The sequence below is a fragment of the Phyllobates terribilis genome, unplaced genomic scaffold (assembly GCF_046119375.1).
Source record: "Phyllobates terribilis strain yellow unplaced genomic scaffold, ASM4611937v1 Scaffold_7__3_contigs__length_470593459, whole genome shotgun sequence".
In the NCBI taxonomy this organism is placed as follows: domain Eukaryota; kingdom Metazoa; phylum Chordata; class Amphibia; order Anura; family Dendrobatidae; genus Phyllobates; species Phyllobates terribilis.
The window spans coordinates 323,520,492-323,548,178 of NW_027362767.1; the positions used below are offsets into that span (position 1 = coordinate 323,520,492).

A 27,687-nucleotide genomic window follows, 5' to 3' on the forward strand; every position below is an offset into this window, starting at 1 on the left:
ATCAGTAAAGACCCTGAACTGCACTGCAAAGCCTCTGAGTCGTTCCTGCTGCGCCTGTGCACCATCACTCCCATCATCCACACTCACTACCCTGAGGCTAAACTCCTCCCGTGGGGAGTTATACTACACTCTGCTGCTCTCACAACATCAGCCTCAGAGGTCGGTCCAGCAGCGGCGGTTCTTATTGACCGCAATCCACGGGTGGCGTAGTCGGACATTGCATTATACTGATACAGAGACTGCCACAATATTGGTCTGGCCACCCTGAGCCACGGGACCGGGTCGCCACTACTACTCCCAGCATTGCCCTGAAGTCCGGTCCTGGGTGCCCCACGGCCCAGGGGGCGAGTCAGATACATGCATCCTGATTCACGGGCAGCATGTATCGGACACTGCCTGGAAGATTTCTGCCAGTTATTTTTTAATCTAAAAAATTTAAGAGAAAAACATACATTAAAAGCTGCTGGGGATCAAGTTGCACAGGAGACTAGTCAGACCGGCGGGTCCCCAGCGGCTTCTCCCGGCCCGCTCCACTGGAGAGACAGGTCTAACCCTGCGTAATGTATAATGAAAGACTTGACTGTTACTGGCCGCTGGCAGGGAGAAGCCACAAGGGACCCGCCTGTTTGACTAGATTCCCGTGCGGTCCCCGGCGGCTTTTAAATTGTGTTTTTTTTCTGAAATGCTGCAAGGTTTCATACTCAAACATACCTGGGTGAATTCATCCAGCCAGTGCCTGATGCATGCTGCCCGAGGATCGGATAGCATGCATCACCTGTCAGGTTCCAGTTACAGTAAAATGTCATGCACTTTACTGGCTCTGTAAAATGCAGTAGGCTTTCTGCAAGCGAATACATTTCAGAAAATCCAATGTGTTTTCACCTTAGCCTTAAGGCACACGCACACAGTGTGGATTTGATGTGGATTTTCCGCTTTGCATTTGCTGTGTATCAACAGAGTTTATGCAGCATTTCCACATCAAAATCCACATGAATTAAATGCAGATTTTGAAGCTAAATTTGTTGAGAATGTCCCTCTATGTATTGCAAGAGTGAAGGCAGCATTCTTCAGAGTCTTCTCTGCGGGCGTGCTTTTTCACCCCTCTCTCCCAGACACTGCCAATCTCTGCTCAGCAACTGATCTATCAGTCTCAGACACTGATGAGATGTGATTGGTAGCATCTAAAAGGGAGATACCCCCAGAGAAGACTGTGAAGAAACAAGTCTCCAAAGTGCCCCAAAAGCTACAAATGTGATTCTCTCTGCAGCGCAAAAAAGGAAAAGAGCTGCACAATCAGGGGAGCTTAGAGATTTTTAAAAGGTATTTAACTACATTTTTTTGCGCAAGTGACAGATGTTTTTTTTTTAAATGTATCAGTTTTTTCGTTTAATGGATCCATTTAAAACGGATGATTACTCTATATGTGAACTCAGCCTTAGACTTCTTGCTTGTAATGAATGTAATGTAATGTAATGAATGTAATGTAATGCTATAAGTAACCAATTAAATACTTTTCTGTTTTCTCTTCCATCGTTGCCATTTACCATCTGGTTGATAAAAGTCCTTAGAATCACTTTCGTTGCCTATGGTGGATTCATCATTTTTGGACTGCACAATAAAGAAACAGAGTATACTTTAGGAAGTTACTTAATTGAAAACATAGCATATGATTACAATAGGTCTGCATATAAAGTCTTAATACTTTAGCCATATTAGCACTAAAACCATATTAATTCATGTATTAGATAATGCAGAACAAGTAACACTGCAAAAGGTGAAAAATTAGAATGAAAAATAAATCAACAAATGCAAGATGGGGTCTTTTGGTGCTAAATTTGTATAATTTAAAGTAGTATTTTCGCCTGAGACATTATAAATGTCTTATAGATGGAGATACATGCATTGTTCTTCCATACTATTCTTATGTCAGTGTATCTAATTCTGTCTGCACCATTGAATGGTACAACCCATGGATAAGTCATATTTAATGCATCCATGGGCAAACTGAACAAACCTACACAGGGCTTCATTCATTTCACCTCCTGACATTCATTTAGCAATAACATATACTGGCTCCATCAGGTGGACCCCACCTGATGAAGACGGCTTAGACCGTTGAAACGCGTTGTGGCAGTGGTATTGGAGGAAGAATAAAAGTCGGTTGACATCTACTAAATTGTCCAGTATTCCTTTGGCGCTCCCTGAGACCGCTGCACCATTGTTTACTTTTCAAAACAAAACTGAGCCTCCTCCATGTTTCACAGTAGGTATAATGTTCTTTTCTTTGGATACTTCATTTTTGTACCAGTGAACATAGAGCTGATATGATGCCAAAAAGCTTTAGTTTGGTCTCATATGTCCAAAAAACATTCTCCGAGAAGATGTGTGACTTGTTGGCTTATCTCGCCGAGAATTAAATGATCGGACATGCCGGATCCTTATCTCCTTTGACATCCTTTGTTGGGAGAGAGTCGGGAGGCCCAAATACACATTAGACTGTTGGCCGAGCCTGCTGATATCAGCTGGTTTGGCCAACGTTAGTCTTATGTGGCCTTTAGACATAGAGTACCCTAAAACAGCGATCAGTCAGGAAGGTTTTAACAGAAGGGGGAAGTTTCAACTTCACAACCATCTTAATATCAACAGGAGAATAAAACAATAAATAAAAGTTTGATAAAAGATAAAACCTGACTTTTAGTACCTTGCTTTCTTGTTCTGATGTGTCCAGAAGATTGCTGGATACATCTTTTTTATCTTCAACTGTAGAAGGGTAAAAATCGAGTTCAGTTATTCATCATCATTTATGATTAGTGTTTTTTTGTTTTGTAACATTTATATTTTATATTACTTTTCTTAAGACCTGTAGATACTGCTGGCAAAACTGTTGATGTACTGTAGCTATTGCCTGGAGATGAAGCTTTTACTGTAGTTTCAAAGTCTCGCTTATGTGGTTTCTGTTAAAGGAGAACCACAACAGACCCGCAAGCCGGGGCAGGCAGTCTGCTGGCACACACAGATCCTGAGCCATGGTTGTAATTACCAATTATATAAGAAAGGACACACTACATGACACCACCCGGGATCTGAATACATAGTGGACTGCTAGAAAACATCCAAAACTTTCAATGCTGAAGCTGTATTTTTGGTTTGTGCCAAAAGTATCACTTTCAATTTCCCAAAAGTTTAGTTTTATATTTACATTTAGAAATCAACATCTACATCAATGCTTACCCTAGAAAGACGATGGCCACTGATTTGTTAAGAAAAAAAAGGAGAAGGGCATTATAAAAATATTATGGTGGTCTATAGCGAAGTATAAGAATGAGGGGGAAGGTGCTATGTTTATTATGGTAGTTATGAACCTAGCTATTAGATACAAACCCTCATTGGATCGCTCCTCATCAGTTTCTTCACCAAAAGATCTAAATGCAATCTTGGGGTAATCATGATCCTTTCCGCTATTACTAGAGTCTCCACTGGATTCATCATCGGTGGTGGTCAGCTCACTGTTATGTTCCTCCTAAATTTTTATTAAATGAAAAGTGTGTTTTTTGGGTGAATACGTTGTATACATTGTAGGATATTTGATATAACAAGGATAATTGTTTCCACCATTTTTTATGTTCACATAATGATAACCATTAAACTGCATGAATCTTTTTCACAGGCCAAATCTTGTACTGAAGCTCAGTTCAATTTACTTTTAGGAGAATGGACAAGACTGCCGTTGCTTCTGGGACAAAAAGCAGTTTTTTTCAATTCTAGGAAACACCTATGATAACTATTATTAGCCCTTTACTATGCAATATTTTTTACATGGAACTTAATACAACAAGCTGACCTGTTATTTTTTTATCACACACTCAAAATTTCATCAAAGCTTAAAGGGTTGTTCCCATAATCCCTTTATTTTTCACAAAGTGCTATAGAAGTATATTTATAGTTAAGATACAGACTAAGCCCAAAATAAAGATTATTTTCTTGTATCTTTGTGTCTTCCTTCAGTTCTATCTGCGCCTCATCTATATCTAGTGTCACGGGATACCGCGACAGAGAGGGGGCATAAGAACGCGGCGTCTGGTTTCATGAACTCCTGCACTGATCAGAAGTACTTCTCCATCTTATTAAACAGTGTAGGTTTTTTCCTTGCTGGCAGTGCAAGGGTTAATCTCTTAATGTCAAGGGTGTGTCAGAAGTGATAGACAGTCTCCCTACAGTTGGTTGCAGGAGATCTCTTCGTTTGGCATTATGTGGCGCCCCTGAGGGTTCGACCGCCACAGGGATGCTGCACTTCTCTAATGGAGTGTAGTGTTCCTCCTCTGAGGTAAGAACAGTGTGATGGTCGCGACCCAACCTTTGGATCCAACACCACATTTCTCCACCAGAGGGGGCTAGAATGCACTAGGTGCTGCCTTCCTGGTTACAGGGAGACTGGGGAACCAAGAGTTAGTGGAACCAGTTAGTGGGTGAGGGTGGAGGACTCACAATTTAGTGACACTGTAAATTTCATATTTAATAAAAAGCCATCTTTGGTTTTGGTTCTTTGATCGTTCTTTCACTGTATCATAGAATCATAGAATGTAGAGTTGGAAGGGACCTCCTGGGTCATCTGGTCCAACCCCCTGCTCAAAGCAGGATTCACTAAATCATCTCAAACAGATGTCTGTCCAGCCTCTGTTTGAAGACGTCCATTGAAGGGGAACTCACCACCTCTCGTGGCAGCCTGTTCCACTCATTGATCACCCTCACTGTCAAAAAGTTTTTTCTAATATCTAATCTGTGTCTCCTCCCATTTAGTTTCATCCCATTGCTTCTAGTCTTTCCTTGTGCAAATGAGAATAAAGATGATCCTTCTACAATGTGACAGCCCTTGACATATTTGTAGACAGCTATTAAGTCTTCTCTCAGTCTTCTTTTTTGCAAGCTAAACATTCCCAAATCCTGCAACCGTTCCTCATAGGACATGGTTTGCAGACCAGTCACCATTCTGGTCGCTCTTCTCTGAACTTGCTCCAGTTTGTCTATGTCTTTTTTAAAATGTGGTGCCCAAAACTGTACACAGTATTCCAGATGAGGTCTGACCAAAGAGGAGTAAAGTCCGATAATGACTTCACGTGATCTAGACTGTATGCTTCTGTTAATACATCCCAGAATTGTATTTGCCTTTTTTGCTGCTGCATCACACTGTTGACTCATGTTCACACTGTTGACTCATGTTCAGTCTATGATCTATTAGTATACCTAAGTCTTTTTCACATGTACTGTTGCTTAGCTCTATTCCTCCCATTCTGTATATGCTTTTTTCATTTTTATTGCCCAGATGTAGTACTTTGTATTTTTCCCTGTTAAAAACCATTCTGTTGGTTGCTGCCCACTGCTCCAGTTTATTTAGGTCTTTTTGAATCCTCTCTCTCTCTTCTCTAGTATTAGCTATCCCTCCTAGCTTTGTGTCATCAGCAAATTTAATCAGTTTACCCTCAATTCCTTCATCTAAATCATTGATAAAGATGTTGAACAATACAGGTCCCAGGACGGAGCCCTGTGGTACCCCACTTGAGACATTCATCCAGCTGGATGTGAAGCCATTTACAACCACCCTTTGAGCCCTTTGTACTTTGGTCGTGATCTCCCACCCTGATCGTGGACCCTGTGTGGGCCTGCAGAGGTCGGAGACACAGCCCTCGTACCCTGGCCTTGGGTTGAGGGGCAGGTTGTAGACCAGGAATGTCTCAACCCGGTAGAGGACCAGGACCAAGAAGGCCCGAAGCTTAAGAGTGTGGCTCCACAGCAAATGGATCCCAGGCAGGATGCAGACGGAGCGGTGTACGCCACCTGTCCTCGCCATGCTGATATATTCAGAGGGAGTCCGGCTGCAAGAGGGGTACCGGCCCCCGACACCCGACCTTGCTACTCCATATCCTGGTCGGGAAAGCCCGGTAGGCCCAGAGGATCCCACCGGGTATCGGAAGGAGCGGAGCTGCCACCCGTACCCTTGTTCTGAGAGGAGCTCAGAGGGAGACCCGGCCTATCTACACACACGGACAGGAAAGGATTCGGTCTGTAGTTCAGGAACACTCTGGTACAGGGTCCCGATTGAACGCTGGACGTACTCGGAGGTTGTCGGACCCCCGTCCCTGGTGACCGCAGGACTCCGTGGGGAGCAGTGAGTCGCCTTCCTTCTGCCATCTCTAAAGTGAGTAAAGCCTTGGAAGTTCACCCCTATGGCCTCCGGACTGTTTATTCTGCGCTATACCGCACGACGCGGCGCCCGTTCTCCTCTACTACTACCCCCTCCATCCTGTCCCTCTGCCCTGAGGCCTTGCTCCGCCTGTGGGGAGTAGTAATAACTATGGCCGCCATAACACCATGCCTCAGCGGACTGCAGCGGCGCTGGTGGCCTTCACCAGGTGCCACAGGTGGCGTAGTCGGAAATCAGCCACTCAACCCGGATAAGCCCACACCATCCTTTTAATGTGACGGCCCTGAGCACGGGTCGGGTCCTGGCCACGGCTGCACCCCATCTCTCCATCATAGGACCCGACTCCGAGTCCCCCATCTCCCAGGGTAAAGACCAGGGCTTCCGAGAAGAGGCGTCACAATTACAGACAACTTCTTGAAGCTGTCTCTCTAAGACCTAGTGGCTACCTTCCTCTGGCTAATTAACACCCTGGCATGGGTGTATAAATACCTGCTGTGTGCCAGAGGGAGGTGCCGGCGATATTCACAGAACTGTACCCAAACGTGAACATGAATCCGAACCCCATAGGAACCAATGGGGATCCAAAATGTCTTTCTCTCTCTCCTCCCCGAACTGTAAAATGGACTTCCAGGAGAACACTAGGTGTCTGGTACTAACCCCTAACTTTACAGCTCGGGTTCGCTCATCTCTAGTCCTGTGTGTAACACAATAACATCTTAAAATGTTTTATCTTCTGTCATCTACATCAACATAGCTGCAAGAATATGTTTACATCATTGATCTGTTAGCTGGTTTCTAGCAAAAATCAACTTTCCTGTAATCTGCTCTGTTCTGGCTGCACAATGGAGCTTGTAATAACTAGGCACAGAAAAGCTAAACTTTATATGGGGTTAATCAGAATCCCTTTAAATGATGGTGGCTGTGCACTGACTTCTATTTATCATGAATGTATATGTGATTGGCTAATTCTGAACACAACCACATCCCCAATTATAAGAAGCTGTTCACACTTATGCAACCACATTATTTTAGTTTTAATATTTTTATTTTCCCCTCAAAATGATTTCAGTTTGTTTCTCAATGGATTTGTACAGGAGCAGAAAGTTCTGAAATGATTCTTTTTCGTATGATTTTTTTTACATGACAAAAATCTGGCATTTTAACAGGGGTTTGTAGACATTTTGTATCCACTGTTTATTGACATTGATGGCAGAAGATAAGATCGGGCCGACAACCATCTGTATAGGACCAAACAGTGCTCAGAAGACTAGCGTGTATTCTAAAAGTAGACTGCCCACTGGACTTCTAAGCATAGAATGTGCAGGGATTGTAATCAACACAGAATATTTTCCCACAACTATAAAACTACCGTATTTTTCGGACTATAAGACGCACTTTTTTCCTCCAAAATTTTGGAGGAAAATGGGGGGTGCATCTTATAGTCCGAATGTTGGGGAGGGTGTATATTTTTGTGTGGTGTGGGGGAGCGGTATCGGTGGAGGAGCGGGGCACAGGAGCTAGGAGCCGCCCGCTGCAGCCTACACTGTCCCCGCTGCTAAAGAAAATGAATATTCACTGCTCCCCACGCCCATGGGGCGAGGGGAGCACTGAATATTCATGCTCCTTAATAGCGGTATACAGTGTAGCTGCGCTGCAGCTCCTGCTGCTGCCAGCTATCTCCTGTGCCCGCTGTTAAAGGGCATGAATATTCAACCTCTCTCCATGCCCATGGTCGTGGGGAGGGGGTGAATATTCATACTGACGCGCCCCCTGGGCCATATTCTTTAGGGGAATACCCGGAGCCGGATCAGATGGGGGTTGTAGTCTCCGAGTGGCTGTGACCCGGTCCGTGCCCAGGGTGTCAAGCTCAGTGTGTGGCAGTCCTTACTGATGTTACTAAAGTTCTTTATGTCGACTACGCCACCCGTTGAATTGCGGTCACTACGGCCGCCGCTGCAGCAAGGTCCGCTGAGGCTGATGGTGTTTGTGCAGCTTAGGTAGTATAACCCCCAACGGGAGGGGTATAGCCTCAGGGGGTCAGGTGCAGAGGATGGTGGTTGTGGAAGTGCAGGGAAGATGGTAATGAGAGTCAGAGTCGGGTTGTGCAGTTCAGGGTTCTTTACTTACTGCTGTTCTTGTACCGGTCACTCCGGCCTTGAGTGACCACCCGAGCCGCGCTGCGTCCACCAGGTCCTGGACTCGGCCAACCCCCAAGTAGTTCTGGAGCGTGGTTCTGAGCTCCCTTTCTGTCCTGTCCTCGTCTCTGGCCTTCCCCACCAGGGATCCACCTAAGTCCGGCTCCCTCGGGCCTCTTGTTGGCGAACCCTTGCCTCTGGGTTCCCTGACCCTATGCGTGGTCTGCCTTCCGGGTGGATTTAGTGGGTGGCCGTGGCAGATGCTGCCCACGGCCTCCGGTCTCTGGCTGAGGTATGCTGTAGCCCCCACCAGTTTGGGATCCGGTACCCTGTTGCCAACTCTTCACCCTGTGATTATATTTGGGGTCTCAGAGTTCCTTCTTTCTCCCCCTCTGGGTCTTTCTTTCTCCTCTCTCTCTCTGGGCCTTGGAGCTGCTCTTCTCCTCTGCTCTCTTCCTCTGCTTTGCTCTGACAAAAGACTGACAGACTGACCCTGATCTTAGATGGTACCCACCTTATATACTCCCTCTATGTGTGAGCTCAGGTGACCAGCACCCAATGAGCTCCTACCTTTACCCAGGCTGCTCCCCCTATCTGCCCCTACACTACTGGGATGTACCACCCCCCTCCCACTCCAGCCAAGGACAGACTCGATCGTACCTGCACATTTCTAAGTGGGAGTACCGTTGGTCTGCCCTCCGGAAATGGGATGTGTGTAGTGCATGCAGCTGACTGAGCTCAGTTCCACACTCCATCCTTACCCGGGAGTGGAATATCACACCTCTGGGTTGAGGTGCAATACCCCTGTAGCAGCCGAATCCTCAGGGTGCTACATTCCCCCCTGGTAAATCACAGCACGTCCTCGGGCTGTAAGATATAAACAACACCAAAACATACAATTTTTGCATAAACAACATAATAAAACATCATATAAAACTTTTCATAAAAACTTTTCATTAGAAACATTCTTGTCTTCTGGTACCTCCGGTCACGGTGCAACTTGTGACCGGGTAAAGTGCTACAGTCTCTTGAAGAAAACAGTTTCCTATAAAACCGGTAGGGGGCGCTTTAGGAAGCGCAACTATATACAAAGGGAAGGTATGGCCGCTCTCAGTCCTCGGCCAGGTATTAGGAAGGGACGACCGCTCTCAGTCCTCGGTCAGTGGGATTAAGGGAAATACGGGTTCTCTGGTCCCAACGGGGACTATATTAGCAGCAACAGTTCACTGTGCCCCGACGGGCAACTATATACAGCTTCTACTCTGCCGTCCTCAACGACGACGTCCTCCTGCTCTTTCTTTGTGATTAACTTTGACTTCAGACCCGTCCGGGTCCTCTTGCTCCTCCTCACACCGCAGCTCCTCCTCCGTCAGGCGATGCACATGGAGGGCGTAGGGTCCTTTGGCACACTTGTGCCGGGTGAAGGTGACCTCGTCCCCTACATACAGGTCACGACCTCTGTGTCCCTCCGGTAGGTGGGACTCAACGTCTCTTCTTGTCACGAAGACGTCGCCTGGGGTGCGGTGATCTCGGATGAAGCCCCACCCGTGCTGCATATTAAACTTGATCACAGTCCCGGTGGAAGGGGGACCATGAGCTGCACGGGGACTCCTCCTGGCCCGGCTCTTCTGCTCCGCGCTCTTTATTTGGGCTTGTTGTTCCCGGACCCGCCTCTCTCTCCGCTCCCTCTCGAAGACCTCGAGCTGTTGCCGGCAGCACTCTGCACGCTCCGCTGCAGCTGCCCGAGTCTCCTGAGTGAACCCCATGAGATCTTCTCCGGTGGGGTCCCACTCAAACTGTGCCTCCTCTAGCGGGGGCGAGGTCCTTTTTACGGGCTTTGGAACCGGAATCAGGGGTTCGTCTAGGGGTCTCTCTTTCCGGAGTCGGGGATGGTGAAACTCCGGTGGCCATATAAAGGGCTGCCCATCCGGGCACGTATGTTGGGCGAACAGATCTTCTCCCAAATGCGGCACTTTTGGTTTTATGGGCGCGGTGGTGGTGGCGCCCGGGTTGCCCAGGCCTTGCGGCCAGGCCTGGGGCACCTGAAAAGTGAAGGGCACCGTAAGGACGGCGGCGCCCTGGGCTACTTGGCCCTGCGACCAGGCCGGTGGCTCCGCGGAGGTAGGGGGCGCTGTTGGTATTGCGGCGCCCGGGGGTACTAGGCCTTGCGACCAGGCTGGTGGTACTTCCTGCTTGGTCACGCTCGGGGTCGAGGCGTGTGACGTCACAGGGGTCGCGGCTGCGGCTTCCGGTTGAGGCCTAGTCTGTGGCGGTGACGTTGCGGTTACGGGCACGGCAGGGGGTACTTCGGGCTCTGCGACGGGGAGCTGGGGCAGGTACGCGGTTTCCCGGTTTGGGGTAGAGACGTCCCCTTTACCTGCCTCCTTTCGTTCGGCTCCCTTCTCGGCGCCGTCTCCGGCCTTCAGTCCTCCTGCGCCATCCTCAGAGGCGGTCTGTCTCCTCGTCTCGGGTGGCGTGCTCCGCTGACGGGTTCTTGTCTGCTGGGCCATCTCTCGGCTCCACTCCGCCAACGTCTCTCGCTGCACCCGGGCCATCCTCCGTGCGAGGCCCTCCAGCGCAGTCTGCGCACACTCCCGATCTCGGGGGAGCTGTGCCAAGACCTCCACTAAGCCTAGTGGGGTCGTTGCTTCTAGCAGGCTCCTGACCAACGGGTCGGTGCTGCTCTGCTCTCTTCTCGTTGTCTCCAGCAGGCCTTCTGGAGTGGCGACCGGCAACAGGCTCCTGACCACTGGGTCGGTGCTGCCTGGAGTGGCAGCTCGCATCAGGCTCCTGACCACTGGGTCGGTGCTGCCTGGCTCTCCCTCCATCTCCGGGTAGGCTCTTTCTGGACTCTGCTCCAGGCTTCTTGTCTCCGGGTGCGCTCTCTCCAGACTGCTCCAGGCGACACCCATCTTTGCTCTCTTCTTCTCAGTCCTCCCACTTCGAGGGCGGTCCCGGGGCCACTTGGTGATTGTCAGCTCCAGGGGCAGTTCTTTCACGCTGACAGACACCTCTAGCATCACAGTCTCTGTTGGTGGGGGCGGTTTCCACTTTTGGCGCCATGTTCGGTCCTGGCCCACGATGGGAGGCGGCCTCTTACCACCCTCTGGCACGCCCATAATGGCGTCCGCTCTTCCAAGGCGGGAAACCTTTGGAAATGGCGGGAATCGTCTCCCAGTGGCGGGAAACTCTGCAGATGGCGGGAAAAAGCTGTTAATGGCAGACAACCGGCGGGAATCGATCTGTGATGGAGTCCGATGGCGGGGACCCTCCGGGACCGGCAGGAGACTTCTTTTTGAGGTAAACTTGTTCTTTTCTTCAGGCACGCAGTACCCGGTTGTTGCGGGCACGAGATCCTGCCGACTACGCCAAAGTTGACGCGCCCCCTGGGCCATATTCTTTAGGGGAATACCCGGAGCCGGATCAGATGGGGGTTGTAGTCTCCGAGTGGCTGTGACCCGGTCCGTGCCCAGGGTGTCAAGCTCAGTGTGTGGCAGTCCTTACTGATGTTACTAAAGTTCTTTATGTCGACTACGCCACCCGTTGAATTGCGGTCACTACGGCCGCCGCTGCAGCAAGGTCCGCTGAGGCTGATGGTGTTTGTGCAGCTTAGGTAGTATAACCCCCAACGGGAGGGGTATAGCCTCAGGGGGTCAGGTGCAGAGGATGGTGGTTGTGGAAGTGCAGGGAAGATGGTAATGAGAGTCAGAGTCGGGTTGTGCAGTTCAGGGTTCTTTACTTACTGCTGTTCTTGTACCGGTCACTCCGGCCTTGAGTGACCACCCGAGCCGCGCTGCGTCCACCAGGTCCTGGACTCGGCCAACCCCCAAGTAGTTCTGGAGCGTGGTTCTGAGCTCCCTTTCTGTCCTGTCCTCGTCTCTGGCCTTCCCCACCAGGGATCCACCTAAGTCCGGCTCCCTCGGGCCTCTTGTTGGCGAACCCTTGCCTCTGGGTTCCCTGACCCTATGCGTGGTCTGCCTTCCGGGTGGATTTAGTGGGTGGCCGTGGCAGATGCTGCCCACGGCCTCCGGTCTCTGGCTGAGGTATGCTGTAGCCCCCACCAGTTTGGGATCCGGTACCCTGTTGCCAACTCTTCACCCTGTGATTATATTTGGGGTCTCAGAGTTCCTTCTTTCTCCCCCTCTGGGTCTTTCTTTCTCCTCTCTCTCTCTGGGCCTTGGAGCTGCTCTTCTCCTCTGCTCTCTTCCTCTGCTTTGCTCTGACAAAAGACTGACAGACTGACCCTGATCTTAGATGGTACCCACCTTATATACTCCCTCTATGTGTGAGCTCAGGTGACCAGCACCCAATGAGCTCCTACCTTTACCCAGGCTGCTCCCCCTATCTGCCCCTACACTACTGGGATGTACCACCCCCCTCCCACTCCAGCCAAGGACAGACTCGATCGTACCTGCACATTTCTAAGTGGGAGTACCGTTGGTCTGCCCTCCGGAAATGGGATGTGTGTAGTGCATGCAGCTGACTGAGCTCAGTTCCACACTCCATCCTTACCCGGGAGTGGAATATCACACCTCTGGGTTGAGGTGCAATACCCCTGTAGCAGCCGAATCCTCAGGGTGCTACAATACCCTTTAATGAGTGGGCACAGGAGATAGCCGGCAGCAGCAGCAGCCGCAGCGCGGCTCCGCTGTGTGTCGGCTATGAAGGAGAGTGAAGTCACTGCTCCCTGCACACACAGACCCGGCGGGGGGAGCAGTGACTTCCGGCAGCTGATCTCTCCTTGTGAGCCGCGCATGGCAGTGACTTCATGCGCGGCTCACATGGAGAGATCAGTGCAGGCAGACCGGACGCAGCGCTGGAGGAGAGAAGAAAGGTGAGTAGGAGTGTTTATTTTTTTGAAATGTGCAGCATGATGGCGATTACGGGGACCATGCATACTAGGACAGGGATTAGAGGTGCCATGCATACCAGGACAGGGATTAGGGGTGCCATGCATACCAGGACAGGGATTAGGGGTGCCATGCATACCATGACAGGGATTAAGGATGCCAAGCATACCAGGACAGGGATTAGGGGTGCCATGCATACCAGGACAGGGATTAGGGGTGCCATGCATACCAGGACAGGGATTAGGGGTGCCATGCATACCAGGACAGGGGTTAGGGGTGTCATGCATACCAGGACAGGGATTAGTGGTGCCAAGCATACCAGGACAGGGATTAGGGGTGCCATGCATACCAGGATAGGGATGAGGGGTGCCATGCATACCAGGACAGGGATGAGGTGCCATGCATACCAGGACAGGGATGAGGGGTGCCATGCATACCAGGATAGGGATGATGGGTGCCATGCATATCAGGATAGGGATGAGGGGTGCCAAGCATACCAGGACAGGGATTAGGGGTGCCATGCATACCAGGATAGGGATTAGGGGTGCCATGCATACCAGGATAGGGATTAGGGGTACCATGCATACCAGGACAGGGATGAGGGGTGCCATGCATACCAGGACAGGGATGAGGGGTACCATGCATACTAGGATGGAGGGATGCCAGGCATACCAGGATGGGGATGGGGACCACGTATAAAAGGAAGGGGGGGCATATATACCAGGATGGGGAATATTGTCAGAATTGGGGGACATTACCCCTATACCAGTGTCAGCTGAAGACCCCCTCCCCCTTAAAAGTGCATCATGACCACATTTTTTGCTTACATTTTTATTTTTTTATTTTCCTTCTCTAAAACCTAGGTGCGTCTTATGGTCCGGTGCGTCTTATAGTCCGAACAATACGGTATGTATCAACTGCTCAGCTCCTTCTGCTCTATAACACACTGCCAATATTCCAGATCAGGCAAGATGTTTAATGTAACAAGTTCCCTTTTACATATACATTTTGGACATAAGCCCCACTCCAATCACCGTCTCCTGCTTGAAGCCCTCTGCATTTTATTCATCGGTTCTTGCCCATAAATTGGTGAATCTTCTTGCTATCCTTCGATCTCTCTCGCTTACCTCACTGCATGGAAGATCTTCTAGAATTTCTTTTACATCATCTTCATAGTCAAAAGGTGAGAAGAAAAACACAATCTCTGTATCCTGGAATACTTTGATAAGTTCCAACAGTTCCTGAAAAAGAAAGGTCCAAAAAAAGGAAAAAGTAATTAAATATAAAGTTTAAAGAGGATGTCACAGGATCTAACCATAGATTCTGTATACATTATGAAATTCATCACCCCACCCTGCAAATATATCACAGAATTACTCTATAACCCTTTCTGAATAGTCAGCATTGTAGGAGTCCGACTATGCATTGCCAGATTTTATAAGACCAAGTGTATTCAGGCTGTAAGCTTTATATCTACAAGCCTTGTTTCATTAGCAAAGAGGGGCATAAGTACAATGGGTTGCAGGAGCTGCAGTCTAAGCCGGGACCTGTGTGCTAGGGGGGCGCAAAGGTTTCCTTGGGCTATATGTAGCCTCTATAGCACTACAGTATGAAAGGGCCAGTCTTTCAGCAACGCTTTCAGTGTACAGTAACAGTGTCTAATACCATCTGCTGCAAAAATCATGTTCACGAAAAGTAACTCTGCATATGTGTATTTTGTGTTGTAGACTTCAGCTTTCAGCAGAATCATGAGCACTTAGACCAGGGATGTCAATCTTAAACACACAGAGGGCCAAAATGAAAAACTTTGACAAAGTCGTGGGCCAACCAGTATACAAAATACTGGCCCCCCCATAGTCTTCCATACAGAATAATGGTCCACCCATAGTCCTCCATACAGAATAATGGGCCATCCATAGTCATCCATACAGAATAAAAGGCCACACATTGTCCTCTATAGAGAATAATGAACCCACATAGCCCTCCATACAGAATAATGGGTCTCAAATAGGGGTGGCGGTTCGGGTGTCGCCGGCCAAATATAACCACCCTGCGTGCCAGATTTGGCCCAGGGGCCGGAGTTTGACACGTATGACATTGTGGGAGAATGGACTGGTTTATCTGGGACATCCAGTGACCATTAGCTGCATAATCAAAATATGGAGGATTACAAGAAGGAACTGAACACAAACCACTAAGAAGTCATACATTACAGTATAGAGAGGAACTATAGTCACACAGAAAAACTATAATAGTGAACATAATGTTATAGACTGACTGCATAAGATATTCCCTCCAAAGCATAAGCCTGCAGTTCCTGTACACTCCAACACATTATATGTATGGTAGAATGTCTCAGATTTGCCTAATCCTATCACCAGGTCACTCACAATTTGCTGCAAATCTTGTGCCTGCTCAGGAGCATTTGGCTAGGTGAGTGGTCTCTGATGGGGAGAAGTCTCCCTCTCACCTTGCCAAATCAGATCTTCTGATTTTCACTGAAGAGAGGCAACACCCTGAAACATGTGTCTGCAAATGGAGTTTCTGGTTTAGCTTCTTACCCTAAGTCATGTGGCAAATATCGTTAAAGGGTCTATTTTGACTTTTAGGATTGTTACACCCAATAGGTGGTACTAGAGATAAAGTCCTCTCCCTTTTGAAGAGTCTATTTGGATATTCTTTATTGTAACATTTCAATTACTCACATTTATAAACTTATCTGGAGTTGTGCCTATTGAGTGGAAAAATGAACTGTCATCCCTTATGGATCCTCCGATAGCATCTGAATTTGTAAACTTTGGGAAATCAGTATGTTTCTGGGAAACAAAAAATGAAACATTTTTTCAATGTCATTTATGAGACAAAAAATACAGATCTTTCTTATCTGAGACCAAAAATCATTCTTATAGACACTGGTAATTTATAGAATTTGGCATGTAGTCTGCTATTATGAATATAGGGATTTTGCCTTACAGAATTATGGTCCTGGGATCCAATCCCCACTCCAAAAACATATGGATAGGTTAAATGGCTTCCTATGAAACGTGTATGTGTATGTCTAGAATAGGGAAACTAGATTGCAAGCCCCACTGGGGACAGACACTGATGTGAATGGTACATGTACTAGTAATAGCACTTTGGATTCCAAATCAGAAATTTATGGCATGTGGCATTTTGAAACATAAACATATGAGTTGAGGAAGCCCCATAAAGAGGTTGTCCGGTACTTTGACATTGATAGCCTATCCATAGGATATATCATAAATATCTGATAGGTTGGGGTAGGGCCGTGTTCTCGGTGCTGGCTGCTCAGCTCCGTCAACTGGAGAGTAGCCGCGGCCACTATAGGGTTGACATTGCTGTGCTGTGCAGCTCCACAACTGAGCTCTTCCGGCCACAGCAGTTGTCTTCTGCTAAAAGTCTGCCATCAGTCTATGTGACTGCAGACTTTGGAATCCTCACAGCGTGCGGTACACACACTGTCAGGATTCTTCAGTGTCGGTGGCAACGGCATGCAGTCAAGTGACCTCAAATATGCGATTTGCAGACTTCTGGCAACAATCCAACAAGACTAATTCACTTGTATTGAGCGAGGCTGCACACGTCTAGTCGGAATGTGTGAAGTATGCAAATTGCATACTTGAGTGCATGTGACCCCCCCTTGCCGCCGACACCGTAGAATCCAGACAGCATGCAGTGCGCATGCTTTGAAGATTCAGAAATCTGCTGTCACATAGACTGCAGACTTTTATCAGAAGAATGGACAACCCCTTTAAGTACAGTAGTTTTACCTTTATTTGTTTGTTTTTTTCCTGCAATTTAATCTATTAACTGTGCTGAACAAATAAAGTGGTAGCTTTCTGCTGTGGTTATTATGATTATAGTCATACCAAATGTCAATATTTTTTCTTATGTTTTAGTACTTCTGTGGTCTAAATGCACATATGAGAAAAGATCATGTGTATTTGTATCAGCATATTCTAGAAGTAGTAGCTTTAAATTTTTTCCATCAATGAAAATCTGTAAGGACTTATTTTCTTTGCAGGGCAAGCTGCAGTTTTTATTGGTACCCTTTTGTTGCACATATTTTACATAACCTTTTATTCCACTTTTAGAGAGGTGGAACTATTAAAAAACAGCTATTCTGCATATTTTACTTCTTTAAACATTGTTTACTATTCAGTATAATTGACAGTTTACATTTATCTGATACAAGAATACCAAATTTATATAGTCTTTCGTTTTACTACTATGGCAAAAATAAAATACCTTTATAAAAAAATATTTTCTTTTGTTGCCATGCACTGACACACATAAAATTTTCTATTTTTTCTGTAGTTTCCACTGGTACAATTTTGGGTTAAATAGGGTCCAAAAAAAAACCAAAACAATAAATTTGGAACAATTTTTTTCTAGTTTTTAAGGCATTCACCATGCATTCCATTTGACATTTTAACTTTTTCTGTGGGTTGGTGCAATTTATGACATACAAAATTTCTATTTTTTACCACTCACAATTCAAAGGCATATTGCTCCATCAGTAGATGACAATGAATAGACTTAATATATAACTACATAAACACAAAGTATAACACTATCAAGATTATGTGTTTTCTAGGAAAAAAATAATAAACAGTGTTACCTGGCATATTTTTTCATATATTAATTTAAAGTCTTCATTGCGTCTTTTAGTATTCCAGAGGACAGGATCTGGTGCACTCTTATCATATACAAAAATCACATATTCATCTTCTTTTTTTACAAGGCTCTAAAAGAAAGGTAGAAATACATTTTATATGTTTTATATAATATTATAATAGTACATTAACAATCAGCAAAAAAAGGTAATATATCATTGCATTCAAATCTCCTCAGAATTTCATAAAAATTTTAAAAGTTGCAAACGTAACTTTAATATTTGACCTATTTAATAAATGGAAAAAAAAAGAATTAAAAAAAGCTGAGAAAGTAAATTATTCACTTTGACAAGCTTAAAAATATTTCTCCCATCATAGGGTTGTCTGACTTTTACTTAAAGGGATTATCCAGGGCTATACAAATTTTTTCACTATGGGTCTAACGAGCTGGTAGTTACTAACACCCTGTCTTTTCTGCTTAGCGCAGATCTCTGCCGGCACAGAGCGGTCACTGACCTCTCCTGCCGGTGATTCCGCGGCTTCTGCTGGCGTCATGTCGATAGAGCAACAGCCTCTTTACCACCCTGCTGCGCTAGCAGGGAGTGACTGCTGATGTCATGATAATTGGCAGCCGCCTCCCTGCTGCCTAACTGCAGGGAGCCACTGTCAATCAGGATGACGTTAGCAGTTACGCCCTGTCAACAGAGAAGCCCAGAAGAAGAAGAGCTGCTCTGTTGACATGGAGCAGCTGAATCACTGGCAGGAGTGGTCAATGACCGCTCTGAGCCGGCGTCGGATAGAACAGGTAGGTAGTTAGCAAATACTTGCCTGTTATTGTTTTTTTTTTACTATGAGCCAAAAAACGAATATAATCCTGGATAATCCCTTTAAATATGACAGGTGAGCTAAAATAACAAAAGGTATCGTTCTTAAAATGCCTACCTGCACCTGGTATTCCTGATCCTGTGCCAGAAACTGGCTGAAGCAGTCACATGGTGAACAGTCAATACAGTATGGTGATGTAAACAAGAGTCAACGGGGAGGGAAAAGGTGTGGTTGGGCCTTTTTAAAAGGTAAGTATTGTAGCCGTTACCATTTGGAGCCTCCTGCCCCATTTTTATAAAAAGTTTGGAAAACACATGATGAGAGTTGAGAAAGTCACAGCTGGCAATACATGCCCCATCCCAGGCCACAGGAAACATTTATTTAATTTGTCAAATACCTCGGAAACTTTAGCAGTCCAGTTATTCTGTCGCCACTTCTGAAGAGCAGTGTCAATAATGGATATAGGTGAAGCGTTACCATCTTCGCTGTTATCATAGGAGACATTACTGCCATCATCGGATCCCTCATTGTCATCATCGGAGGCTTCATTGTCATCATAGGAGCCCTGGATATAAATTAATAAAGAACGCAAACATCACACAGTGAGACAGCAGTGCTACAGCCATATAATATGATCAGTTGAACTGTATATTTATTGTAGCGAGATATACCTTATTCAGCTCCTAGCTTACATAAGGTGAGACAATGCCACGACAAATATTTTATTAATAAAATAAAAGGATAAAAAACATATAATAGCTATTGCATTAAGAACAAACATAGTAAACACTTACAATAAAATGGGGCCAAAAAATCCTGCCATAAATGAAGAGGTAAATGAGGGGCACCACACATACCTCCATACACCAAAAACAGTAGTTACTAAATTTCAACTTCAAGGGACTATACCCTGGAAAGTGCAAAGGAAATCCAAAATATTCCTGAATGAGGACAAGCAATCTGGCAACAACTCCTACAGACGTCCTACCAACTTTATATGCCAAGATAGTAAGTATTAATCAACACACATAATAAAGGAGTTTTCTATGGCTTTGGGCTCTTTGGTTCCAGCCAACAGCAAAGTAACTGAGGTATATACTGTATAATATAAACTTCTTCTTTTTGTATTTGGGGGAGCTTTCTAATTGATACAAAAACATCTTTAAACATACAATTGAGCACCTCAGCACAAAATTAAAGAGAATGTATCATCAGAAAATTACCTATTAACCACTTCGCACCAGAGCCTGTTTTTGCCTTCGTGACCAGGCCAATTTTTTCAATTCTGACCACTGTCACTTTATGAAGTAATTACTCTGGAACGCTTCAACGGATCCCCCTGATTCTGAGATTGTTTTTTCGTGACATATTGTACTTCATGATAGTGGTAAAATTTATTCGATATCACTGGCGTTTATTTGTGAAAAAAATCGGAAATTTGGCAAAAATTTTGAAAATTTTGCAATTTTCAAACTTTGAATTTTCATGCCCTTAAATCAGAGAGATATGTCACACAAAATAGTTAATAAACAACATTTTGTTATGTTCTGCTACCAGAGCTAAGGAAAGAGAGGAGATCTGTCCCTACGATAGAACTCAGCTGAATCCCTACGATGTAACAGGGAACCTGATCCTGCGATCAGACCTGCTAAAGTCCTAAGCTAGTCTGTACGGAGACCTATAGATGTGGGGAAGGAATCCCTACAAGTACTAAGGACTGGGAGGAAAATGGGACACCTCCTAACAGAAATAGTAGCAGACAGACGAACAAACAAAATATATAGAATATAGAGGTCCGTAGACCAAGCAAACTAACAGAGTTAGATACAGAGCACAGGCTAGCTAGAAAGTAGTTATACAATGAAGTCCAGCAAAGCCAGAAGGGCGGAGCAGGATTAAATAGGCCAACAAGGTCATGTGACCAGCAAAGGAAAAAACCTAAGAGCAAGGTTCTAACAGTACCCCCCCTTCTAAGAGGATCCTCCGGATCCCCTAGGACCAGGCTTATCAGGAAATCTCCTGTGAAACGCTCTGATAAGTCTGGACGCGGAAACATCATCTGACCTCACCCAAGAGTTATCCTCGGGTCCGAAACCTTTCCAGGCCACAAGATACTGCAAACTACCTCTATACCGTCTAGAGTTAAGGATGCGAGAAATTTCATATTCCCCGTCCTCCACCACCGGAGGAACAGAGGCAGAGGCGTCACCATCCGACACAACAGCTTTTTTTAACAGAGAGACATGAAATACCGGATTAATTCTCCAGGAGGTAGGAACCTCCAACCTAACAGCAGATTGGTTGACAACCTGAAGCACCTTAAAGGGCCCTACAAACTTGGGACCCAATTTCTTAGAAGGAATCCTCAACCGCAGATTCCTAGAGGACAACCAAACCATGTCACCAACAGCGAACAAAACCTCCTGTCGTTTCCTATCAAAGTAGTCTTTGGATTTTCTGTTGGCCTCCTGAAGATTACCACGCACATCCGTCCAAACTCTCTCCAAATCACCGGAAAAATTCTCCTCCTCAGGCACGGCAGATCCCAACTTGGAGAACGACCCAAACGACGGATGTCTCCCAGAACAACAAAAAAAAGGCGAACAACCAGCAGAAGAAGATGTATGATTGTTCAGAGCAAATTCAGCAAGTGGCAGAAACTCAGACCACCCCTCTTGATTGTCTGCCACAAAACAACGCAAGAACTGCTCAACATCCTGGTTTTTCCTTTCTGTCTGGCCATTAGATTCAGGATGATATCCGGACGAGAACGACAAATGAACTCCCAACCTGTCACAAAAGGCACGCCAAAAACGAGCCACTAACTGAGGACCCCTATCAGAAACAATGTCAGTAGGAACGCCATGAAGTCTGACAATTTCCTTGACAAAGGCCTTAGCGAGAGTTTTAGCGCAGGGCAGTTTGACGAAGGGAACCAAGTGACACATCTTGCTAAAACGGTCCACGACCACCCAGATGACAGTAAAACCCTCAGAGGGGGGAAGGTCAGTTATAAAGTCCATAGCCAAATGTGTCCAAGGAGCACTGGGAACCTCCAAAGGACAAAGCAACCCCGCAGCAGGAGTATGTGAGGACTTAGATCTAGCACATATAGTACATTGACGCACCCACTTAATGACTTCCTTCTGCCATCCAGGCCACCAAAAACTGCGACCCACCAGTCTCTTGGTCTCAGAGATTCCGGGATGACCTGCCAACCGAGATTCGTGACACTCAACAAACAAATCTCTCCTAAAGGTCCCAGGCACAAACAACCTCCCATGAGGAGTGTTAGATGGGGCATTCTCCTGTGCTTTAAGAATCTCATCTTCCAAAACGGAGTCCAAAGCAGCTATCACAACACCTTCTTGTAAAATGTTCTCCTCTTTCTCAGCACCGACTATGGGAGAAAAACTGCGAGACAAGGCATCCGCCTTAACATTCTTAGTACCAGGGATGTAAGTAACGGAGAAATTAAACTGCGAGAAAAACAGTGCCCACCTAGCCTGACGGGCATTCAGGCGCTTGGCAGCATCAAGATATATCAGATTTTTATGATCCGTAAGAACCTGAACGGGAAATTCCGCACCTTCCAAGAAGTGGCGCCAGTGTTCAAATGCGAGTTTAATAGCCAATAATTCCCGATTACCAATATCGTAATTCAGTTCAGTCTCCGAAAATTTTTTTGAAAAAAAGGCACAGGGATGTAATCCATCCCCGTTATCCTGAGACAATACTGCGCCAACCCCCACAGAGGAAGCATCAACCTCAACCAAAAACGGCTTAGTCACATCAGGCTGCATAAGGATGGGAGCAGAGGTGAACCTCTCCTTGAGATACACAAAAGCTTCAATGGCCTCAGAAGACCACTGAACCGCATCAGCACCTTTCCTGGTGAGATCGGTCAGAGGTTTGACAATACTAGAAAAATTTTTTATGAATTTTCTGTAATAATTGGCGAAACCTAAAAACCTCTGTATCGATTTCAAACCAATAGGCCTAGGCCATTCCTGAACCGCCTGAACCTTCACAGGGTCCATCTCAAAGCCCTCGCTGGAGATAATGTAGCCCAAAAAACTAATTCTCTGTACAGCGAACTCACATTTCTCCAGCTTAGCAAAAAGCGAATTGTCCATTAATAACTGTAATACCTCACGTACGCTCCGCCAATGAGACTCCAGATCCGGCGAATAAATCAAAATGTCATCCAAATACACAACCACATTTTTGCCGATCAAAGGTCTAAGGATGTCATTAATAAGATTCTGAAAAAATGCAGGAGCATTAGTAAGACCAAAAGGCATAACCAGGTTCTCAAAATGACCCACAGGAGTGTTAAAAGCAGTCTTCCATTCGTCACCCTCCTTCATGCGCAACAGATTGTATGCCCCCTTAAGGTCAATTTTAGAGAACCACTTGGCCCCCATTAACTGGTTAAACAGATCAGGAATCAATGGCAGTGGGTAAGGATTGCGTACAGTAATTTTGTTAATCTCACGAAAATCCAGACAAGGACGTAAACCGCCGTCCTTTTTTTTTACAAAAAAAAATCCAACCGCCACAGGAGACTTAGAGGGCCTAATGTGACCGGCGGCCAAACTTGTCTGTATGTATTCCTCCAAAGCCTTCCTCTCAGGAATAGTAAGGTTAAATAAACGACTTTTAGGAAGAGTCGCTCCAGGGACAAATTCAATAGAACAATCATAGTCTCTATGGGGAGGCAAAACCTGCAATTCCTTCTCAGAAAAAACTCTCCAAAAATCCTGAATAGGAACAGGCAGTTCTCCCCTATCCAAAGCTGCAATACGCCCGTTACAACACTTGTCATAACATTTATGGCTCCAGGATTTAATTTCACTGGTAGACCAATCCAGTACAGGATTGTGAAATTTTAACCAGGGCAATCCCAATATTACTGGAGAAGGCAAGTTATTCAAAACTACCAAATCCAATTTCTCATGGTGAACACCATTAATAGTGAGAGGAAATTCACAGACCTTGAGAGTAATATTCTTCAAAGGGGAACCATCCACAGAAACCACAGCAATGGGGGATGATAAAGGTTCGGGTTTTAAATTGAGTCTTTCCAAGAATCCCCCATCAATTACATTCAGAGTAGACCCACAATCAACAAACACCCGAAATTCCATTAATTTTTCCTGAGCAATCGTGGAAGCAGCTAAAAATACACCCTTGGAATTTAAACAGGCAATACGGGCATGACTGACCATTTTTTTTTCTTTCTTCATACGAAGCTCACAGCCTTTAATCAAATGACCAGATTTTCCGCAATAGAAACACAAGCCTTCAGAAAATCTACGGTCTTTATCTTGAGAGCGAGGTGCCACCGATCCAATCTCCATCGGTTCACCACTGTTAGTACACATATTCTCTTAACCAGAAACTGACATAGCAGAGGATTTGCTCTCATTAACCCTTGCACGCAGTCTCCTATCCACCCGTATAGCTAATTGCATAGCCTGTTGCAAATCTTCAGGTGTAGGATAAGCAATTAGCAGGTCTTTAACCCTTTCATTGAGCCCAGCAAGAAATAGACTTTTCAGAGCAGAATCGTTCCACCCTGTTTGAGTAGACCATCGACGGAAATGAGTACAATATTTTTCCACATTACCTGATCCCTGTTTCAAACGTCTCAACTCAGTCTCAGCTGATGCGACACGGTCAGGATCATCATATAATAGTCCCAAAGCAGAAAAAAAACTATCCACTGATCTGAAGCATGTATCACTAGGTTGCAAAGAAAAGGCCCACTCCTGAGGCTCTTTGCGCAAAAGTGACATTATGAACCCTATGCGCTGGGATTCATCCCCAGAGGACTTGGGTCTCAAACGAAAATACAATAAGCAAGCATTTTTAAATGAAAAAAATTCTCGGTATTCACCAAAAAATAAATCCGGTAAACATACCTTAGGCTCCAAGAAATGTGCTCCAGGACAGTTACTCACGTGCTGACCGAGCTCGGCCACCTCCAGAGGGAGTCCCTGCAGGCGATGAGCCAAATCCTGAACCGACACCATGATGGAACAGAAAAATCTTTCCTTAGAGAATTTGCAGGCTGGACTTACTGTTATGTTCTGCTACCAGAGCTAAGGAAAGAGAGGAGATCTGTCCCTACGATAGAACTCAGCTGAATCCCTACGATGTAACAGGGAACCTGATCCTGCGATCAGACCTGCTAAAGTCCTAAGCTAGTCTGTACGGAGACCTATAGATGTGGGGAAGGAATCCCTACAAGTACTAAGGACTGGGAGGAAAATGGGACACCTCCTAACAGAAATAGTAGCAGACAGACGAACAAACAAAATATATAGAACATAGAGGTCCGTAGACCAAGCAAACTAACAGAGTTAGATACAGAGCACAGGCTAGCTAGAAAGTAGTTATACAATGAAGTCCAGCAAAGCCAGAAGGGCGGAGCAGGATTAAATAGGCCAACAAGGTCATGTGACCAGCAAAGGAAAAAACCTAAGAGCAAGGTTCTAACACATTTCCCACATGTCTACTTTACATCAGCATAATTTTGGAACCAAAATTTTTTTTTGTTAGGGAGCTATAAGGGTTAAAAGTTGACCAGCGATTTCTCATTTTTCCAACAAAATTTACAAAAACATTTTTTTAGGGACCACATCATATTTGAAGTCACTTTGAGGGGTCTTTATGACAGAAAATACCCAAAAGTGACACCATTCTAAAAACTGCACCCCTCAAGGTGCTCAAAACCACATTCAAGAACTTTATTAGCCCTTCAGGTGCTTCACAGGAATTTTTGGAATGTGGAAGAAAAAAATTAACATTTAACTTTTTTCACAAAAATGTTACTTTAGACCCAATTTTTTTTATTTTCACAGGGGTAACAGGAAAAATGGACCCCAAAATATTTTGTGCAATTTCTCTTGAGCGCGCTGATATCCCATATGTGAGGGAAAACCACTGTTTGGGCGCACTGCAGGGTTCGGAAGGGAAGGAGCGCCATTAGACTTTTTTAATGTAAAATTTGTCTGAATAATTAACAGACGCCATGTTGCGTTTGGAGAGCTCCTGATGTTCCTAAACAGTGGAAACCCCCCATAAGTGACACCATTTTGGAAACTAGACCCCTTAGGGAACTTATCTAGATGTGTGGTGAGCACCTTGAACCCCAAGGTGCTTCACAGAAGTTTATAATATTGAGCTGTAAAAATAAAATTTTCACATTTTTCCCACAAAAACGTTTTTCATCCCTTAATTTTGCATTATCATAAGGGTAATAGGAAAAATTGCACCATGAAATTTGTTGTGCAATTTCTCCTGAACACGCTGATACCCCATATGTGGAGGCAAACCACTGTTTGGGCGCACGGCAAGGTTTGGAAGGGAAGGAGCGCCATTTGACTTTTTGAATGTAAAATTTTTTGAATAATTAGCGGATGCCATGTTGCATTTGGGGAGCCCCTGATGTGCCTAAACAGTGGAAACCCCCACAAGTGACACCATTTTGGAAACTAGACCCCTTAGGAAACTTATCTAGATGTGTGGTGAGCACCTTGCACCCCCAGCCGCTTCACAGAAGTTTATAATATTGAGCCGTAAAAATAAAATTTTCACATTTTTCCCACAAAAAATGTTTTTCATTCCCTAATTTTGCATTATCATAAGGATAACAGGAGAAATTGCACCATGAAATTTGTTGTACAATTTCTCCTGAGTACGCTGATACCCCATATGTGGGAGAAAACCACTGCTTTGGTGTACGGCAGGGTTCGGAAGAGAAAGGAGCGCTATGTTGGCTGGGATAGGTTGCAGACACCATGTCACATTTGAAGAGTCGCTGACATGCCGAAACAGCAGAAACCCCCACAAGTGACCCCATTTTGTAAACTACACCTCTCAAGGAATTCATCTAGGGAAGTAGTGAGTATTTTTTAATTTTTAAATTTATACCATTGGGCAGTGAAAAAAGCATAATTATATTTTTACCACAAAAAAATGTTTTACCATCAGATTTTACATTTTCACACAGGGCAATGGGTAAAAATGGTGCCGAAATGTGTCACACAATTTCATCTAAAAGTGTCAATACCCCATATGTGGCTGTATTGTACCGCTCAGCCATACGCCGAGATCTGGGGGGGACGGAGTGCTATTTGACAATTGGAGAACAAATTATTGTAGAATAGGCATTTGGATTTGGGAGCACAAAATTTTCTGAATTTCTTTTGGGAGGCAAGGACCATTTTGCTTTTCCAGAGCCTTTCTGCTACCAGTAACTTGGAAGTCCCTTATATTTTTAACAGATGACGGACCTGAGTGGGGACTAGCTTTTTTTGAGGACTGAGTTGAAGCTTTTATTGGGAACATTTTACGTAACATTTATCCGGCGCTCTAGGCTGAGCACTTACATCGGGGTTTCCATCTAAATTTCCAAGTGATGTAATTCAGATGAAACCCCTGCGGGATCCATTCACTGTAATGAGGTTGCAGAGTTACTCTGGACTCCGTCTGGCCTCTGTTTAGCGGTGTCCTTTTTTTCAGAAGTGCACAAAACTGTGGCCAACCGCACTTTTATGCACGCCTAAAACAAATGACACCGTGGGATCCCAGGCCAGACGGTATCCACAGTGCCTATATCTGCCTCATTACAGGTAATCTTCCGTCATGGGTTCCGGCTGAATCACATATTTCAGAGATTTACACGGAAACTCTGGGGTAAGTGCTCAGCGCAGAGCGCAGGATAAATGTAAGGCTCTGCGCCTTACTGCGATCTTTGGGAGACATAATAAACTAATCAGTAGCAGGTGAAGAATTGGTTTTATTTATTTTTTACGCCGTTCCTAGTGTGATATAACTGATTAGATTACTTTATTCTTCGGGCTGGTGCGATTACAGAGATACCAGATTTATATCGGGTTTTTATGACTCACAGCTGGCACACACTAAAAGACGCTTTTTTTTGCAAAATCTAGTTTTTGCATCGCCATATTTTGAGAGCTATAATTTTTCCAGATTTTGGCCGACAGTGTCATGTGACGGCTTGTTTTTTG

The 27,687-nt window shown here is 45.4% G+C and overlaps 1 protein-coding gene across 4 annotated transcripts in view; it reads right to left on the reverse strand.

Annotated features, from left to right (window-relative positions):
* The window catches only part of LOC141154771 (uncharacterized), a 135,905-nt gene that overhangs the window by 23,058 nt on the left and 85,160 nt on the right, over positions 1 to 27,687 (reverse strand). For 3 of the 4 annotated variants that reach the window (XM_073641167.1, XM_073641165.1, XM_073641168.1), the window contains 7 exons: positions 19,044 to 19,211; positions 17,827 to 17,952; positions 15,890 to 16,000; positions 14,312 to 14,425; positions 3,382 to 3,520; positions 2,702 to 2,760; positions 1,512 to 1,608 (listed from right to left, as the gene is read on the reverse strand). In XM_073641167.1, the coding sequence (XP_073497268.1) occupies positions 1,512 to 1,608; positions 2,702 to 2,760; positions 3,382 to 3,520; positions 14,312 to 14,425; positions 15,890 to 16,000; positions 17,827 to 17,952; positions 19,044 to 19,211 (814 nt within the window). The remainder of the gene's footprint in view (positions 1 to 1,511; positions 1,609 to 2,701; positions 2,761 to 3,381; positions 3,521 to 14,311; positions 14,426 to 15,889; positions 16,001 to 17,826; positions 17,953 to 19,043; positions 19,212 to 27,687) is intronic. The other variant, XM_073641166.1, reaches the window with a different exon arrangement.